The following is a 19,251-nucleotide window of genomic DNA, read 5'->3' as shown; positions in this document are numbered from 1 at the left end:
AGCAGATGAATATGAAAACAGCCTTTAAGTGTCAAACTCTGTACATACATTATTTTGAATAGTCAAGCTCAAACATCCAAATGAAGGAACAAGAAGAAAAAAACATTTTTGAATGGAGGGGGACTTTAAGGGGAGCTTACTGGTTTACTCGCCTTTGAGGAGTGCTGCATGGCTGATGAAGCATCTGTCAATTTCCTTAAGATGATTTATGCGGCGCCTCACTTACCACAAATAAACACATGATGGTGTTGCAAATAAGGCATAGCTCATTTTCCATGCATGTCACATTTAGGTGGCAACCGCTGCAATCAAATTTGATTGCCACAGTCAAATTTGAATAACTAATGCTATGAATGAATAACTAATAAAACAGGAACCAGACAATGGACGGTTATCATTCTGAGTGAATGAGTTCATAAGGCCACATGTATACTGAACAACAGTGCAACAGTTTACCAAGGCTGTAGCCTCATGGGACCACAAAAGTGAAGTACAGCATGTTCACTGCCTGTATGCCTGTGGAATAGATGTTCTGTGGGGAATTTGGACTAATGCCCCATGACAAGATGATAACTCTGTGAGCACCTGCTTGTTTCAGCTGCACCTGCCACTCTCCTCTGTGCTTCCGTTTTTTTCCCCCCCAGCATCTTTCAAGCAGGTAGGTTTTCATTTTAAATGAGATCAATTAACATTATTTGTATTTTGTATGTCATTTGACATCAACATTTTAATTGGATTGGGGCAAAAATATATAAACACTGTATGTCTACTTATCTACATTATGTTCCTTTAGTAATTTTATAACCCCCTGTGTTGATATATATGAAGCCAAATGGTTCTTTCCATCTTTAATTTAAGATAACAATATAAAATAAATGGAGCTCAAGATATCTTCAGCATATATATGCTGGGAAATAAAAACTTGGCAGATGTGAAAGTATCCTTGGGCCAGTAAAAACAGAAGACAGAACAATGCTGCTGAGGACACGTGACCTACTTTGCTACACATCACTAGCACCACATACACAGCTCTAACAAGCACCAATTTTATTCTCCATTCAAGCATGGTGTGTGTTTGTGCGTCTATATACTGTAGACAGATAGACAGACAGACAGATAGACAGATAGATAGAGAGATAAAAAAGTAAGAGCAAGAGAGAGAGGGAGAAGAGGGAGAGATACTGCGAAATGTAATAGCAGTATCAAAGTAATTTATGAGACTGTGTGGGACAGGCATTTTTTTGTATTTTAGATTATGAACGCATTCTTTTTTCTCAAACATCCCCTCAAGGAGTCCTTGGAAAGAAGTTACACCCTACCAAAGGAGGGAGCATTAGCATACTTATATAAGGATACTGAAATGGGTACTAGAGTATCTTACAAAGGACAGTGTAAACCTCAGGATACTCTCCCTGGATTGGTTTCAAAATATGTCAAAAGACCTGGAAAACCACATATATCATAGAGAAACTGTATATGCTGCCTAAATATAAATATATCTTCGTGCACGGGCTGCATTCTTACTCAATCTCATTTAGTCAAACAATCAATTAATGTATAAAGAGAATAGCTTAGGTTAACTCATCAGATTTCTGGGCTCCATTATAAGGATGACAGTACTTATTTATTATTCCTTTTATGTTAAATTATCCAGGCCGTAAAAGACACTATTCCTCTCATTTAAGCAGCAACAAACTGACAGGAGCTGGCCTTGGTGCTGATTGGTGGTTTGTGATGCAGATGCAACTAATAGAGCTGTCCAAGGTGCTGAAACCATGACTGGACTGAGACTCATGCCTGCGGCCCATTTATAGGATTCCAAATAGATCTGCATGGCATCAAGGAACACACAAACAGACACACACACACACACACACACAGGCACGCTCACACGCACGCACGCACGCACGCACGCGCTCCTCATTAGTCTGTGAGGGACCCCAGAATGTCACTTTAGACCCCGGCATTGAACTGTGTTAATTACTGCATAACATTATTTGGAAGTAACTTTCACACCCCCATCAGTAGGCAATACTTGTACTGTCACCATCTTAACATAGTAACATTTCATCATATAAAGAAAAAAATATTTTTATAATAACCATCATCACGTGGTATACACCAGTGGTGTGCTCGCAGTAAAGGTAAAACCACCATTTTTTCCTGTAGCATCAAGCTAAGGCTTTTTCCCCCCTTTAGTCTATGGAGCTGTGCTTCCGCTTAGTGAAACCACGCATGTGTTGATCCGTGCTGCAGCAACGTGCATCTCTGACCCCAGTGTTAATCTGCATTCAGTCTGAGGCTCAGTGCTTCTCTCAGATGCTCGGTATTAAGAGTAGCTTATTACGGGGTCTTCGCCGTCTGTGGTAGTTTTTTAGGGCCCTGCTAGGTTGTCGACTCGGTAACAGGCACGCAAAAAAAAAAAAGAAACAACGAGCGACACGAAATCAAGCTTTCGGCTCGCATCGATTTTGTTTTGGCTGATTTCACTCCACCGCACGTCCGCCTCGGGTCTAGATTTGCAGACCCGCTACTGCTAACGTGCGTAATGTATCGTAGAGAGGAAACACAGTAAATAGACGGACACGTCCATCTGCAATAAAGAGGAAACGAAGATGGTGATGATGGCTCTACCAAATTTAGCCTCCAAATGCTCGGCAGCAATGGCGAAGCCTTCCCTTCCCCTGAAGCTGTTTCTCTGGGTGTTTATTGCCGTTAATCTCCCTACAAGGTAAGATATTATTGCGTGATATTTTCCTTCAAAACCGTGTTTTCTATGTCGGCTCTGCTGGGTGACATGTTTCTTATTTTACCAACACATCATTTTGCGGTGCCTCCCATCTAAATGCCAACCCAGCCCTGCTGTTCGCGGGATCCTGAACAATTAAGTAGCTGAGGGGGATCTAGATTTTGTAGAAAATCAAGGCATGTAGTGTATATATCATCACATGTATATTGTGGATCACATCAAAGGATGATTTTTTTTTTATCATAGCAACAGTGACACATGCATCGCATTACTGTGAGATTCCGTGTGTCATAATATACATTTTTAGAGAGAACAAAAGCGACAAACAGCTATAGACTATTTTAAATATTTCTCTGTGGACATCGGGCATTTTTGCAGATACATATTTCTATGAAGAGACGATTTGTCCGGCATCTCTTACAATCTGCCCTGCGTTAGAAATAGCACAGTGGCAGGCAGGCTAAGTTGAGTGAAGCTAAGGCTACATATAGTCTCTGCTAAGCTGTGTTCAAGGATCAAGTCTATTCTAAGAGTCAAAGCCTCATTATTGAAAGCATGTTGTTGGATGTGTCCGAACTCGAAAGGATATATGAAAGCAGATGTTTCTAATGAAGAGAACTCGAGTATGAATGAGGGTACGTTTCACCCCCACGTATTTGATATTAAGAAAAAAAAGCATTTCAAAATGGCAGGCAATCACACAGAGAATGCAAGTGTAAAGGCACAATAAGGACAAGGATAACACATATGAACTGATCCTTGTCTTGCACACACACACACATAAACACACAGACAGGCAATGGGCTGCCATTTCAGCTTCAACTGAGGTGCAGATGTGAGTTTGCTGAAAGAAGATGTTTGGTTGTCCCTGTCAAGACATTATTCCCGTGTGCTGAGATAAGAATAGTCAAGAGGAAGCGGATGGTTTGGCTCCCTGCATCGCCCTCGTCTTGTGCTGCTGGAGGGTGAAAAATGGAGGCAGATAAATCAGTCGACGTTCAATCACCGTCATGCTGATCGCAACCTCAGGGCTCCCTGCCCAGCCTCGATTGTCAGGCCTGTGTATTTCTAATTGTATGCACAAGTAGTGTTCACAGTATGCTTGAGTAAACAATATACCTTATGCCATTGAATTTCATTTAGAATTCAGATCTACTGGCAGTTGATGGATTTTATAACTTGGGGATGAGTGATTAAAACACAATTAACTATTCAAAGAAGTGAAGTGACATATGGGTGCATCTAAAATAAGCATAACATGGCCAAATGTGAGCTCTGCCATGTAAACACCTGTATAAAGATCACGTTTGTGGCTCAAAGTTTAGTTGTCAACCACTGACAGCAAGATATATTTTCATTTTTTAACAGATAATAAGCAAGTCTTGTGTGTTTTGTGATCATTTAAAAAACGCTATATTGTTCGGCAAGTTGCATTAGAAATAATTTGTGATTCATGTATGAGACTCTTACATAAGACATCTCTCAAGGCCTCTGGCATGCTTTCAGTAATCTATGCTACTTTGTGACTCATTGACAGTTACTATGTGTAGTGATATGTGATTGCATCACCATACATTAACCCCAGTCAGTCAGTCAATTACTGTTTCAGATCAAAGGACAGGATCCAGTTTTGGAAAATCACCCTCAAGTGACCTACAGCAGGTCGGGCATTTTGCAGAAGAAACATTGTTGCAGTTGGTTTGTTTTTAAGTTTCATCGGTTTATAATTAGGCTGCAGATGCTGGTCCAGGATCCAAGAGGAGACTTTGTGAACCAAGAAGCATGGTCATGACAGGAGGGGGTGATGTCAGAGTGAGGGAGCTCAGAATTTTTTTTTTTTTTTTTTTAATTACACCATGTGATGTTTACTGTTTTGCAAACTCACCTCAAGCATTTCAGGTGGCAGGGGAAATTCATTACATAATCATAATTTAGGACACACTCCAGTTTTATTTATTTGCTATTTTTTTTGTTTTTGTTTTATAAGCTTAACTGCACTAGGACATATTTGAATTCTCATTTATAATTCATAATTCTCATTTAAAAAAAAAAAAACAAACCAACAAAACAAGACACACTATTAACTTCCCCTTGTTACAAGTTCAGATTTGATCAAAGAGTTCATATTGATTCAATAAACATGATGAGATTACAGTTAATCACATTTCAAGTTTTCATTTACTCATACTAGTTTTTATCAATATTACTCAATCAAAAAGATAATTTCTCAATATTTGATCAAATTTAATGAAAATTAATAGTTTTTCTCTAATGCCTATCAATTAATAATACAGAAAGAAGTGAAAAGTCCCTTAAATAGTCCCAGGATAGTTTCTCTTAATCAGACAGGGTTTTGCAACATTACACCCTGATATTTCTCTGATAATAAGATTTTATGTTTTAAATCAGACACTATAACTCATCATAATGATAATATAATTTCAGTGTTTAATGTGTGAAGTTCAAGCCATGTGTCAATGCCAGCAATGCACAACTTCTAAGATAGCAAAAGCAACACAATGTTATATGTAGCTGTGACTTAAAAATAAAAATAAAAACTTGTTTGGCCAAACAAAACGTAAAATATACTTTGCCAACATAAACACCCACACACTTAACTGCAGTTGGCATAATTGTATATAAAACAAATAATTACAAAGTGACTTATATTAAATCTGGTTTTCACTGATGTCATCAGTGTGGCAAACATGAGACTCCTGGATCTGTGGAGCAAATAGAATTTGCTAAAATTAGCTCACTAGCAAGCATGAACATAATACATGCAATAATCATCCATCCACAGTCCAATCTGTCATATGTTGCATTCCTGTTACCCTCTAACTTGCATTAATTCTCATCTCACATGGGCAATTTTTGTACCAAATTGTAGTTTTCTTTAAAATTCCATCCCTTAAAATGGGGAACACACAGTGCATTGGACTCAGTCTTGCCCTTATACAGAATCTGCTGCTTGTCATCACTTGGAAAGAGTTGGGGCGTATGATTTTTGACAAACTGTCAGTCTGTCATGTATCGCATGATGAGTATCATATGTATGTCTCAGAATTTCTAAAATGGAGTTGATAGCATACAGATCTGTCAATCTTTTTACGGGACAGTGGAAGATGACAGTCAAAGCTTATAGCTGCCTCTTGCTTACGATTTAAGAGAGTGTGTCATTTCCATCACCCAGGAAGTATAGAGGTCGGAGTGATTTCAAATTTCGGGGTATGGAGTTGGGAGGATTTGAATTAACCGTAGTGGTGATTACTCCCATTTGCTCACCCCTGTAGGTGTGACACAATAAACCTGAAGTAAGGCCATGGCTACTTCACAAACCATGCCTTGCAATTTTCCAAGCTAAGAGAGTTTCTTATCTAAAATCTTTTCACTCCGGCTATCCCTGCTGTCTCAGCCCTCCAACTTCTCTCTTTATCCTGAGACATTTTGTGGTTAAATATAGATCTTTTCTGGCTACCTTTAATCCAAAAAGGTTTGTGAATTTCTGTCTATTAAGGACACAAGTACACAGCAGGTGAATTAGTCTGCGGATGTTTTGTTTCCCTCCCTGGTAATACATATGACCTGCTTTTACATGCATGGAACAGTTTATAGAAAACTATCAGCATTAACTTAATAAGTCATTCATATTTTAGGCTGATGTTATATATGTTTGTTTATATCATCCTTAAGTAAATCAGTTCAGTTGCATATGTCAGTATAACTTCACATTTAAATAGTCTCACTGATTGGATGCAGTGTTTCCCCTATAATCCCCTATAGTACCGCCGCTGCTAAATTACTAGCGCCGCTGCTAAAATTTCAGACGATCATTAATATAAACGAGCGACTCATGATTTTCACTCTAACAGTCATCCTCCCTCTCTTTGTTCTTCAAAGGACATCTACGTGAAAGGTACAAGAGTAGCGTAGTTCCGTTACGGAATAAGGCAGTGCATGTGTGTGTGTGGGTAAGTCAATCTGACAGAAAATGTACAGTACAGGCTGTTTGTCAGTTAATAAATGCTGCAGCTCCTCAAGACAAAGAAAATACTCATCTATCGGAAGGAGTTAGCCCGAAGTTAGCAACTACGCGTTAGCTTAACTTGACCAGGCTCACTTAAGGTGGACTGACTTTTAAGGTGGACCAGCAATTCTCATTTTAGTGTCAATCTCAGCCGCTGTTTAACAGAGAATGGAGAAATGTCTGGCTGATGAGTCTCTGTCTTGAGTTTTTCATATGCCCCCTCCCTTTCCCCCCACACCGCTCCAACGCAGTCAACCTAGGGGAAACACTGGGATGTTTAATTTGATACACGATATTGGCACCATTACCAATTGGACTAATCTGCCTTATTTTACTTAACCAGTGAGAGAAACAAGTCACCATGTCATGCCAGTGTTAGCCAATCTGTGATCTGGCTTAGACGGGACTGAGTGAAGCCTGTAAATAGACCGGTTCTCTCTAGGTCAGTTAAATAGATCAGGCTGACATAGTTCAGGTGATTGGTTAACAGTCTTGTATGTGAGTACCATAACACAGACAGTCTGATGAAGTAGTAGGACAATTTACATCCACTTCAAACAATTCAAGTTTATTAATTAGTATAAAGTGGGCTGTGTAAGGGTCGAGCTTGTTAAAGGAGGGTTGCAGCTACAATTTTATGTGCGAGAGGGGTTTGTTGTGTTGTTGCATAGATGCAGGATCAATTTCATGTTGGGTAATAATAAGCAGCGTTCGTTAGATTCAATTTAAAACATGCAAAGATTATAACTCAAGGGGAACTTGATGTGGATGCTAATGGTAGTCATATAGCCGTTTCCTTTGCTCATATTGCTATCATTATCCTTGTTATAGACCTCCTTATGAATAGGTAAAACTGCAGAGGAGGGGGCAGTTCGGTGCTGGTTTACATGAAACCTGAGATGGGATTTTAATTGAGATTTGTTCAATAGTAGGGACAGGTTTTCACTGCTGCGTGTAGAGCAAATGAGAGTGCTTCTTGATGGTGGCATTAAATGTGAAGGGTAGAATGTATGAAATCAGATCGTCCTCAGTAAGAGTAGCTGTGAATGCAACACTTAACTCCAGTACTCTCCATCATTACATACACAGACATGGGCATACATATGTATGAAAAACAAACACACAACCCACAATAACACACGCATACATACAGCACAACACACACTGGCGCAGGCCTCTCTGTGGACCTTCAGGTACTGAGTTAGTAGGCAAAACCTCAGATCTGCCTGCAGTGGAGAACACATGGCTCTTCCTTTGATCTACTCGTCTTTGGAGCATTTCCATATGCACAGAGATACTGTGTGAGATGAGTATAGATGATAAAATTGCAGCAACCTGAAAAACATCAGAGGTTTTGAGGTTCTCGCAGCCTCCTCTGCCCTATTTATCAACTACCTATCTATTTGCCTGTCTCATCTATCTCATCATCTTATCAAATCTGTCTGTCTGTGCTGGAGACAGACAGGTATTCCCTTGATATTTTTTAGAACATTCTGTAAGACCTATTTAAAAGGGTAATGTAATTAAGATTTAATGTTTTAGGTGCTAGCGTTATGGTGGAGATGGATGGCACTTGATAGCTTTTAGGGTAGTCTAAGGAAGAGCACTGGTCAAAACATTATTCCTCGCACCCAGCCTAGGAACATGAGAAAGCTATCAGGGCTTCTATCTTTTTGCTTTACCATGGAAACTGTTTTTTTTTTTTTCTCTCTCACCATTTCGGATTCTTTATTATTTCATCCAGAAGTCTCCTTTCCTCTTTTTGCTTCAAAGCCTTGCTGAGAGCTCACAACTTGTTCAGCGTTGCTATTTTGTGCTGTTGGCCATCTCCCTGATCTGATTCGGCGTTTACTGGAAGTATATAAGTGATCCAGAGCTGCGAGAGCTTGAGGATTTGACAGTACTGCAGAAGTTCTCCAATCCCTTCTCTCTGGTCATCTCTCTTTCTTCCTATCTATCCTATCTACCCACTGAATTTTCTATCAATTTCCTTTTCTGTCATGGCCTTGTTTCTGATGCATTCTATGCCTACACTAATCTGTATAATTTTTCAAACAGTGCATGTTTTTTTTTTTTTTTTATCATCTGAGGCACAGATTTGTGGAGCACCGCTCAACAACAAGTCAATTCAAAGTGCTTTATACAGGATATAAAGAGGCATTAAGAAAGAGAGATAAAAAACAAGGTAATATTACTGTAAAGGACACATATAAACACATGAAAAGATTACAATAAAATAGAAGGTAAGAAAAAGCTAAAATTCAATAAAACAGATTCAACAGCGTAATGACATAAATAGCATCATAATATTGCAGTGCAGTGCGAGATATGTAATAGAAGGAAAAGTTTTAAGCCTTGATTTAAAAGAACTGAGAGTTGAAGCAGACCTGAATTCTTGTGGGAGTTTGCTCCAAATATGTGAGATACTTAGTTCATAAAACTTGAACATTGCTCCTCCATGTTTAGTCAAGAAATCCTTTCTTTTGTGCTATTTTGTATCATTCCATAACTTTTGAATTCCTTAGACATTTGTATGACTCCTACTACAGTTCTTGATGTACATTTTATAATTAAAACTCAGTAATAGACACCTCAAATGTTAGAGTTCAGGCAGAGTTTAATTGGAGCCTTAGTAAGTATTTTTGGAATATTGTTATTTCTTCACAAAACATAAAAGATTATGTTTGTTTTTACATTCTTTGATGTTGCTTACCACTGAAATGTGCCTTTTTGAGTTCTCTTTTCACTCACAGAATGTATGTAGAAGGCAGACCCCGGCACTGACTGTGTAATGAAATGCTGCCTTAGTAAATCACACACTAATTACACACAGATTGCGCTAGCACAAATCGAATGAAAAGGTGCAGTGCAAATTTGCCCTGTGCATTTATGCATTTACATACAAGCTTTTCTGTCTACACTTCTCTCTCTGCCAAGCACATAGGTATCTTAGCCTTGCCCACTGGCAGTACAAACTTCCTTTTCATTGCAGATATCATTCTGTAGTGCTAAGTCAGTCTCTTTTCATAGTCCTATTTCATGGTAGCATATTGTTGTCAGTAGTCAATGGAGATCACACACCTCTATTCAGGTCCCAAACCTGAAAAAGATCTATTGCAACAAAGCATTATCTTCCAGACATATAATTTACCAAGATCATAACTGTCTGTGGGAGAGCAGGAAAAACATTTACTGTTCTCTTGTGGTGGTGTCTATGGTCAGAGGCTCTTGAGACATCATTACCCTTCCAGTTTGAGACATCTGAGGTTAGGAAGTAAACTCAGGAAAATTGGCTTGTCTTCTCCAGGTCTCACAGAGGCTTGGTAGCCCTCAAAACCTGCTTTACGAAATGACAAACAAGTCTGCCGTCAAGTACAGTACCTCGACTTTCTTCAAATTTATCCATTATTTTTGTAGAGTCACTGAGTTGAAAATCTAAGGAGAGCTTTAGCTGTTATTCAACATGGACTCGTGGAGGTCATTATTCAAACCCTAGGCCATCTGACAGCAAGAGTATATGCGATTCTTGTATTTGCTTTAACATCTTTGAGTATCATGTAGGTGGGGTTGGGAGTGTGGAAAAATTGGACAAAAAAGATAAAATCAAGATAACTGTTCTCTACATCGTTCAAGCGTCCATTTTTACAATATATAAAACATTATCACATGAAAGAAGTTACTTTGATTCAATAACTTGTCAATTTTGTCAAATTCCAACCTTTACTGAGTGAAAATGGTCTAAAATTGCCATCTCACTTTGACAACTGGCAGAGTGACTATTTTTGAACTATTATTGAAATTCATTTACTTGACATCAGTGCTAACATCAGCTGTTTGAACCAGGAGGACAAAGTTAATGACAATAGCAAATGCGTAGGTGATAGTACTCAGTAATCAACTGGTATAAGAAAAAAAATCCAATATTAAATTATCTTCTTTAAATCATCTAACAACACATCATTTCCATCAGCCAGAAGCTGTATATTGTCTTTGATGAGGACATATGTATGAGGCTTGTGCCATTTTCAGGTCATGACTCATTTGTGCTTTGGTAATTTTTGCATCTTGTACAAGTTTTCTATAACACCAGAAAGATTGAGAACCAAGAATACCAAGATCAGAAGGAAATGAGTTCAGCCCTTTCATCTCATTTTCAAATCAAAAATCAGATAGGACATAGTTTGTACAATGTCTTATCTGATTAATCTTGACATACTGGTGGGTTCTTCACCAAAACGTTATGCCCTAAAAGGCCCTAGATGTGGATTAAGTTCAAAATATCTGACAAGAATATCAGTCTATATCAAACTAAAGAGGCATGTTTGAAGGGACACATTTTTTGCAATTTACAATCAATGCACAAGATCACATTGCTGCAAGGGTTCAGGCATTTCTCAGTAGAAAAAATGTATGTTGTAAACTGGTACATATGTTGGAGACAACAGGACATCCAGTCAGGCTTTGCAGGACAGTAGACCAAATGTAAATATTTGATTAATGACAACTTTGCATGGTGTTTAAGTGCTGTGCTGAATGTGTGGCTAATTTAATTCACTTGTGAACCTGCTCAAATTAGTACGTCATACTGTAAATCATACATAATGTATTTCACTCTTTTCTGTAACTCATATTAGCATTTTTCATTGATGCAACTATTTTGTTTCATGAGAAGTAATAGAAACAAACATGTTTAATCAATATCTGGAGGAGGTGGCAGGCCTGTCGCAGTGGTGCCAGGCCAACCACCTCTCCCTGAACGTTGAGCTGATGGTGGACTATAATAAATAATGCCAGGAAATGACAGAGGTCTTACACCCCACTGAAAATCAGCGGGACTCCAGTGGAGAAGGTGAGCAGCTTTAAGTACCTCAGTGTGCAAATTACCGAGGACTTAACATGGACTACACATATTGAAACTGTTACAGCAAAGGCAAGACAGCGCCTGTATCACCTCAGACAGCTGAGGAAATTCAAGGTCTCACACAAAGTCCTGCTAGCCTTCTACTCTGCTGCAGTGCAGAGCATCCTGACGGGGAGCCTAACCGCCTGGTACGGGAACAGCTCCTCTCAGGACAGGATGGCTCCGCAGAGGATTGTGCGATCGGCTGAGCACAGTACGGGTACTGCGCTCCCCTTCCTAATGAGCCTATGCAACAGGAGGTGTGTAAGCGGAGCTGGAAGGACAGTAAAGGACCCCCACCACCCCAGCAATGGACTGTTTGTGTGGCTGTGATCAGACAAACGCCTGAACAGCCACAAATCACATACTGAGACGGAGGAAGTGTTTCTTCCCACAGGCTATCAGAGCCATGAACAATGAACAGTAAACTCCTGAAGGACAATATACCCAAGGACATTCACCTATGCATATTATACTATACTATTCACTACTGCCATTTACACACTGTTGCCATCTTATCTGCACTGTTTACTTCATAACCTTCACTATTTTGTATATTTTGCTTACAACTGCTATTTAAAAGCTGTTGTTTCTTTATCTATCCATATATATATATATATTATTTTTTTATTGTTGGCTCTTGCATTCATTGTGTGCTGCCTGGGAGTCTGACGCAACAGCATTTCACTATATGTACTTGTATGCATATGTGACAAATAAAATCTCTTGAATCTTGAATATTTGTGTTTGGGATCTTCAAAAAACCTGACCCTCACTGTCCCTCTCATCTCCTAATATTTATTTATAAAGACAGAAGAGCACACTAGGAAGGGAAAAGCTTGCTCTCCTTTTAAAAGAAATTATTGATTGCATGTTTTTTTTTCTCTCTCTCTCTCTCTCTCTCTCTCCTCACCACAGCTCCTTCCAGACTGATGACGATGATGAGGTGTCTAACAAGACGTGGGTGCTGACTCCCAAAGTGTACGAGAGTGACGTCACACACATCCTAAACAGCCTACTAGATGGATACGACAACAAACTCAGACCTGACATCGGAGGTGGGTGCTGATTTTTCACAGATGATCCGTTTAGTCACAGTATCACAAAGAAATGTACCCACGTTTATGGGCAAATTTGCATTAAAACACATATGCTTAACTGATATAGATGCTTATACACAAGCACTTTACCCATGAAGTGAAGAAATAGGGATGTGTTGAAGAGAGATAATCTATAATTGTGCAATGAGGTGAAGTCTGAAACACTTGTCAATGAAAGCAAACCAACCCTATACACTATATTCTTTAAGCTTTAATATCTCCTTAATGCAGCAATTATTCTTAAAATAGCCATTAAAACTCATTAGATTAAGTGAATACTTAGACTCCTGTATAGGCTCCTTTTTTTGGAGCCAGAATTGAGTAGCAATTAAAGAAATTGCATCTTGAGGCACTTGAGCAAACGGAGAGGAGACACTTTCATACTATAAAGATAGAGAAAAAAAACAACTCTGTATACATCTAGTGATACTTATCATTCATGTACAGATACTCATTGAGAGTTTTTTGAATGTAAGAATCTCATGCCAACTATTAAGGAAGTAAAGGAAGAAAAACAGTCTTGTGTGTTTAGGTTGATTGCGCTCTTTAGTCATTATTCTTGGAGCTTTCAAAGAGTTTTATATACGCATGAAGTTAGACCCTTAACAAATCTACATTACTTTAATCATTAGCTTCTCACACAATAACACTGTTGTTGTGTGAGCTAGAGGTGGGCCCCGAGTCACAGGGCTCGAGTCAGATTTGAGTCACACATGATGAATGTAGACTGGACTTTACAAAATCAAAAAAGGCTTAAACACAGATGATGTCGCTTTACTTACACTTAAGTCTCACTTGAAACTTTCCCAAAGCCCAAAGATGTATAATTATGTTATAAAAATATACTTTGAATCAATCCGACAGCTGCCAGTCATGTTACACAAGCATGTGAAAGGTGTGTTTGGCAGAGCCAGACATTTCTCTGTTCTCTGTTTAGGAGCAGCTGAGATTGACACTGAAATGAGAACAGCTGGTCAACCATAAAAGTCAGTCCACCTTAAGTGAGCCTGGTCAGGTTAGGCTAACCCACTGTTGCTAACTTCCGCGCGAACCCCCTTCACTTTTCAATTTGTTGGGGAAACAACAGATGAGACTTTCTTGGTCTTGAGAAGCTGTAGCATTTATTAACTGACACGCTATAGCCTAGACTGTACATTTACTATCAGACTGACAACTCGCTGATATCCTTTTCCTCTGCTCCGCTCGCATTCACCGTCACTTTTCTGCCACTCGCTCAACCACACACTCGCTACGCACACACATTACACACTGCCTTTTTCCTTAAAGGAGTTACGCTACCAAGAGTTTCCCAGGCAACAACACGGAGGTTGACTCACAATTCTGGAACAGCGCCACACAGAGGCTTCCAAACGCAAATGATAATTGATTTCCCAATTAATGGATATTTGGCGTTATTTTCGGTAAGAAAGATTCTTTGGCCTGGCAGCGGTTGTCGTTGGTCTGGCGGCCTACCAGGTCTGTACAACTATAGGGGAAACACTGAACAGGAATAACATACCGAGGCAAATCTGATCTGCTTTTGTTTAAATATTATTAAGTTTGAAAGTAATAAATACACATTTTGAAAAGCTTTAATTATTATTTCTGTAAATTTACTTAATTATTACTCTAAAATTCTCAAAAAGGCATTACATTTGGTTAAGGGCGAATGACTTAAAAGCTCAAGATAAACCTTAGTACTCCAACTCGACTTGGAAATTTATAGACTTGTGACTTGCCTCACCACTGTTGGTAGCTAGTAATAACATAAGGCATGCCACCTGACACATATTTGAATATATCTGCTGCAGATTGTAAAATAATAAGAAATAATGACTTTTTTAATGGCATGAAATGAAAATGGGAGGCCAGCTGTAGCCGGATGGCCAGTGCATATTCACTTCATTTAGGCTGTAGAAACTGAACACACAGAGGATTTAATGCACAAAGCACAGTTTATTATTACACAATGCTGAACATTACAAAGTGTATGTGTGGGTTTGCTTTTGTCCATTCTATGCATGTGTTTGTGTTGTGTGATGACAGCGTTGGCAGCAAGGCTGATTACAGTACAAAGTAAAGGATACAATTTGTGAAAAAAAATCAGAGGGGGGGGATGTTTTTGAAATGTTTTTACTCCTGAAAATAAATCAGAACCACAGTTGGCCTATATAGACAATGAAGATTATTAGGCTATTTCTTGCAGCTATTACAGTAACATTAATAAAATAATTATAAACTTTAATAAAACAATTATGAAATTTGCAGAAATATTTTAATCATTTTAAAAAAAAATATAATTAATTCTCAGAGAAGTGATGTCAAATTCATGCCTTGTCCTTTCCTTATCCAGACACATAGGAGATGTGACCATATACAATAACACTAAAAGTTTAAATGCTAATTTGACTTGCCCTCCAATGCTCCTTTCAGTACTGTGGATAGCCCCACTCGGCCAGACGTGCAAATACACTTAATGTCATTCTTGCAAGTCACTGTTTAATTCAGCTCTATGTGCAGTGTGCAGCAAACTTCAATAGTAAATAGAAAATAATCACAACATGCAATAGTACAACGTGCTGTCATCATAAAAATAAATAGGCTACACTATAGGCCTACTTGTCAGACTAAGAAAACAGTCTGCTTTGACTTCTGTCTTTTTTTATGCTTACCCCTGAAGGGGTCATCCAGTGAACGTTGTGCCTCTTTTATCCATATCAATGCAAATCTCTGAGCAGGCAAGGAGGAAACCCCTGGTTGATTTACTGCATCATCACATAGCCTAGACGCAGTGTTGTCTCTATTGTCACTCACTTTCCAGTCCATTTCCGATTTTATTGTTGTTTATTGTTGTTTTCCCCCTCGCTATGAGGGGGATACATTTTTGTCCCCGCTGGGAATAAAAATAACTGGAAGACACAGGTAGCAAATAACACCCTGCGCTTACCTGTGTTTATGTACATGCATGTGTTGTGGTCAGGATAGCAGTCTGTCATGGTCCTGCAAGCCTTGTCTTGTCAATGTGAGAAGTAGACAAGTGGCTTACTCCCTTCACTTTGACAGACAGCTGGGCAGAGCTCCCTTGTCTAGAGAAGTGCACATATATCCTATAGCCTGTCACGTCTGTCTGCAAGAGCCGAATAGGGAGATCCTAACCACCTTTGAATGCTTGATTCATGGGTCAGTATTCCTGGGAAAACTGGTTTAAATCAGAATCTGTCACACACTGTCATAGAATGATAAAGATATGCCATTCTTTATGCTGATAGTGAATTGCTTCTCCACCTGCTGTAGTACCCATGCTGGATTGGGGGACACTGGCTAGTGCTGTAGTAAAGCGGCAAATGACAGGAATAGTTTGAAAAGATGCCACAGTATAACTGCCTATGTCATAGAGTTACAGCTGAGACATTTGTCTTGTTTGTCTAAATCAAGTCTTGTGTCTTGTGGTGAAGGACACCCACAGGAAGAGATAAATATGACTGATATACTGATATACTACCTACATCCTAAACAACAGCAACAGAACGCTCCATCCAGAGACTTGTCAACAATGTTGACTCAGCATTGTTGGAGCTTTTCCCTCTGCCAAAACAGTGATCACAGACCCATGAGTGTGCAATCGTGTTACATGATTTTCAAGATAAAACAAGTTTTCAGTTATGTGTTCAGGCCACTAGGAGCCACCAACATGCAAAGTTGCGTAATACACCTTTTATGTCTTTCTTTTTCAGTTGTGGTTGTTTCTTTGGAATGCACTGTGGTCCTTTGTCACTGGCATAGACTGTATGTAAAGATGGATGTAGCAAGGTGTTACATTACCCATTGGTTTGCATTGGAGCCTGTTTGAAGCCCAGAGTTGCAGCTTATGGTTGGCCCCATCTTATCTGTTTGGAGCCAGGACCTTACAAATAAGGAGTGTCGGGTGTTGCCTTTCACGATCTGGAAACATGCCCCACTACCTCGGACAGAAACAAATACTAGCTTACTGGGAACACCGAGTGGTGCACGATTGGGCTAACATTAGCTACTTTAGCTAAATGATGCTAACGAGGAAGGTAAACTTACCAAAATATTACGACAATAGTTTGACACAATGAGAGTCCAGGGTCCGGAGAGAGCGGCGGGAGAGCGAACTGTCAATCACAGTTGTCAATCAACACCCACAATGCAGACATCAAAGCCTACTATAAGTCTTCAAATCTTTTTAATGGAGCAAAAATTTCTAAAATGACCAGTACAGTTGTTAGAGGACCTGAATTTAGTGTTTTTTCAGAGCCAGCATCTAGCAACCATCGTGACATTGCACTTTAAGGTACTTCTGCATTGGCTTCAGCCCATGCTTTGCTACCTCAGCAGCCATTTCTTTACACCTGCGGGTACAATGAAAGCCCCTCACTGGCGTCCCAACCACAAACATGGCCCATGTGTTAACTGGAAAGGCACAACCAGGCTGGAGGTACCACTACTGGGTATTGACCTCATGCAGCTTAAAACCAGGACTACTGAAATGACTGAAATGATTGCACATGATGAAAGCAGGACATGTATAGTAAATCTGATGGACTCAGCTGCTTATATGCACACTCTACTGCTTTCATTGTTTTTCTATATACAGTAGAAGAAGTACAATTCTGCATATAATGTGACACATTTCGTGAGGGGCATCATCTTTATACTTAAGACTTTAGAAGTGGGCTTTTGCTATAAATTGAAGAGCAGCTCAGATCTTCTTTGAGGTGCAGCTTCAGCCCAGAAAGCTGCTGCGAAGCTGGGCGGCTGGCTGCCACCGTCTTAACCATCATCTTCAAACACACTATGATCTTGCTCTCTCAGTGTTGGTCTTCCAGCTGCTGCCAAGTTACACAGCTACAGAGGGGTTATAATTAGCCAGCTATACTGTCATCTGAGCCGCCAACCAACCAATCAACCAACCAACCAACCATACCAAGGCAAAGCGAAGTTTCTCCTCCACTCCTCAGAGCACTGAAATGCTGTGGATTTAGATTCATCGCTGATTGTGCCACAGTTTCCCTTTGAAGTCCATTGTGATGCTCATTTAATTTTAATGCCCCTGGAGTACTGTACGGATGAAAAACTGAAGCAAATAGGACAGAGACTGAGAGAGAGAATTGAGAGAATTTGAAAATGCTTAATTCTTCATTTATAATACACCCATGGCATTGGTCAAGGTCAATGCCCTCTAGAATGTAAATGGATTATTTCACAAACATGGAGAACGATGACAATGACATCAAGTTATTGTACAGTGAATTGAATAAATTTAATGAACGGGTCTAAATGATTGCTAATGCATGGTTATGCATTTTGGTCAGACTCTGTGTGCTATAATTCAATCAGCCTTTTACCAGGATGCTTGTAGTGGGTGTATTGGCACATTTTATGTTGTCTTAGACAGCAAGTTGGAAATTTTAGCACTGCCACTTTATGTTCACTGGCATCTTGGAATAATATTTCCTTGGCACCTGTTTGTGCATTTATAAAAGACATCCACTTTCCAGTTGGCTGTGTAAAATAAGACAATTACACTTGCTTTATTTATTAATATTTTATTTATGCATTGCCTGCAACTTTATGAGTGATTTTGCTAATAATCAAGTCCAGGGTTACATATTATGTAGATCATATTTTCAGTCTACATAAATTCTAATTATGCCAATTAGGGCTGGACAATATATCAATATTATATGATATTGTGATATGATGTTGTCTTAGATTTTAGATATCTTAATATCATGATATGGCATAAGTGTTGTCTTTTCCTGGTTTAAAAGGCTGTACAGTAAAGTGGTGTAACTTACCAGATGGTTCTAGCTGTTCTATTATTTGCATTTACCCACTTAGTCATTATATCCACATTACTGATGATTATTTATCAAAAAATATCGCCCAGCCCTAAATGCCAGTGCATCAATGCAGTAGTATTCATAGCGACTCACTGATATATCTGGCCAAAAGCCACACTGAATTGTTGAGAACATCATGTGAGATAAAGTACAAGCTATTAAGAGCAACGCACACGTGTGTGTGAGTTTATTCTTATATTTGCAAGTGTGTCTTGGGGGTGGGGATGCAATGCACATGCATGTATGCCTGGGAGTGACATGAAAAATGGATGCAAACCTGCACTCACTCCCTCTGTCTATCTCTCACGCTCACTATAGCTCTCACATCAAGCCTTGAAGCCGGTTGACTCTTAACCTGACTCCTTTAAGACATCACGTCCAGTCATCCATAAACATACGCATTAAAGATAGCAAAGTGTGGAAGCTGATCCAGGCTGACTCAGAGGGATCTGACAGAGCATGGACATCCGTTTGACACCACGCTGTCCAGTTTTATGACCCATACTTTGTCTGACATCTGCCTTGTCCATCTCAGCAAGCTGACATAGGCAGTAGACACGAAGAGGTGTAACACATGGCAGTGGACAGATGTACACATGCAGGTGTAC

The 19,251-nt window shown here is 39.4% G+C and overlaps 1 protein-coding gene and 1 long non-coding RNA gene across 5 annotated transcripts in view; one reads left to right on the top strand and one right to left on the bottom strand.

Annotated features, from left to right (window-relative positions):
• LOC137195853 (uncharacterized) overlaps positions 1-19,251 on the bottom strand; it is a 198,116-nt gene that overhangs the window by 89,973 nt on the left and 88,892 nt on the right. The window lies entirely within an intron of this gene.
• gabrg2 (gamma-aminobutyric acid type A receptor subunit gamma2) overlaps positions 2,117-19,251 on the top strand; it is a 55,555-nt gene continuing 38,420 nt past the window's right edge. For 3 of the 4 annotated variants that reach the window (XM_067608506.1, XM_067608505.1, XM_067608504.1), the window contains exons 1-2: positions 2,117-2,731; positions 12,595-12,734. In XM_067608506.1, coding sequence (XP_067464607.1) covers positions 2,616-2,731; positions 12,595-12,734 — 256 coding nt within the window. In that variant the 5' untranslated portion in view covers positions 2,117-2,615. The remainder of the gene's footprint in view (positions 2,732-12,594; positions 12,735-19,251) is intronic. The other variant, XM_067608507.1, reaches the window with a different exon arrangement.

The sequence above is a fragment of the Thunnus thynnus genome, chromosome 13 (assembly GCF_963924715.1).
Source record: "Thunnus thynnus chromosome 13, fThuThy2.1, whole genome shotgun sequence".
Lineage (NCBI taxonomy): Eukaryota > Metazoa > Chordata > Actinopteri > Scombriformes > Scombridae > Thunnus > Thunnus thynnus.
The sequence above is the reverse complement of the archived record's forward strand: the minus strand, read 5'-3'. Positions and strand labels throughout refer to the sequence as shown.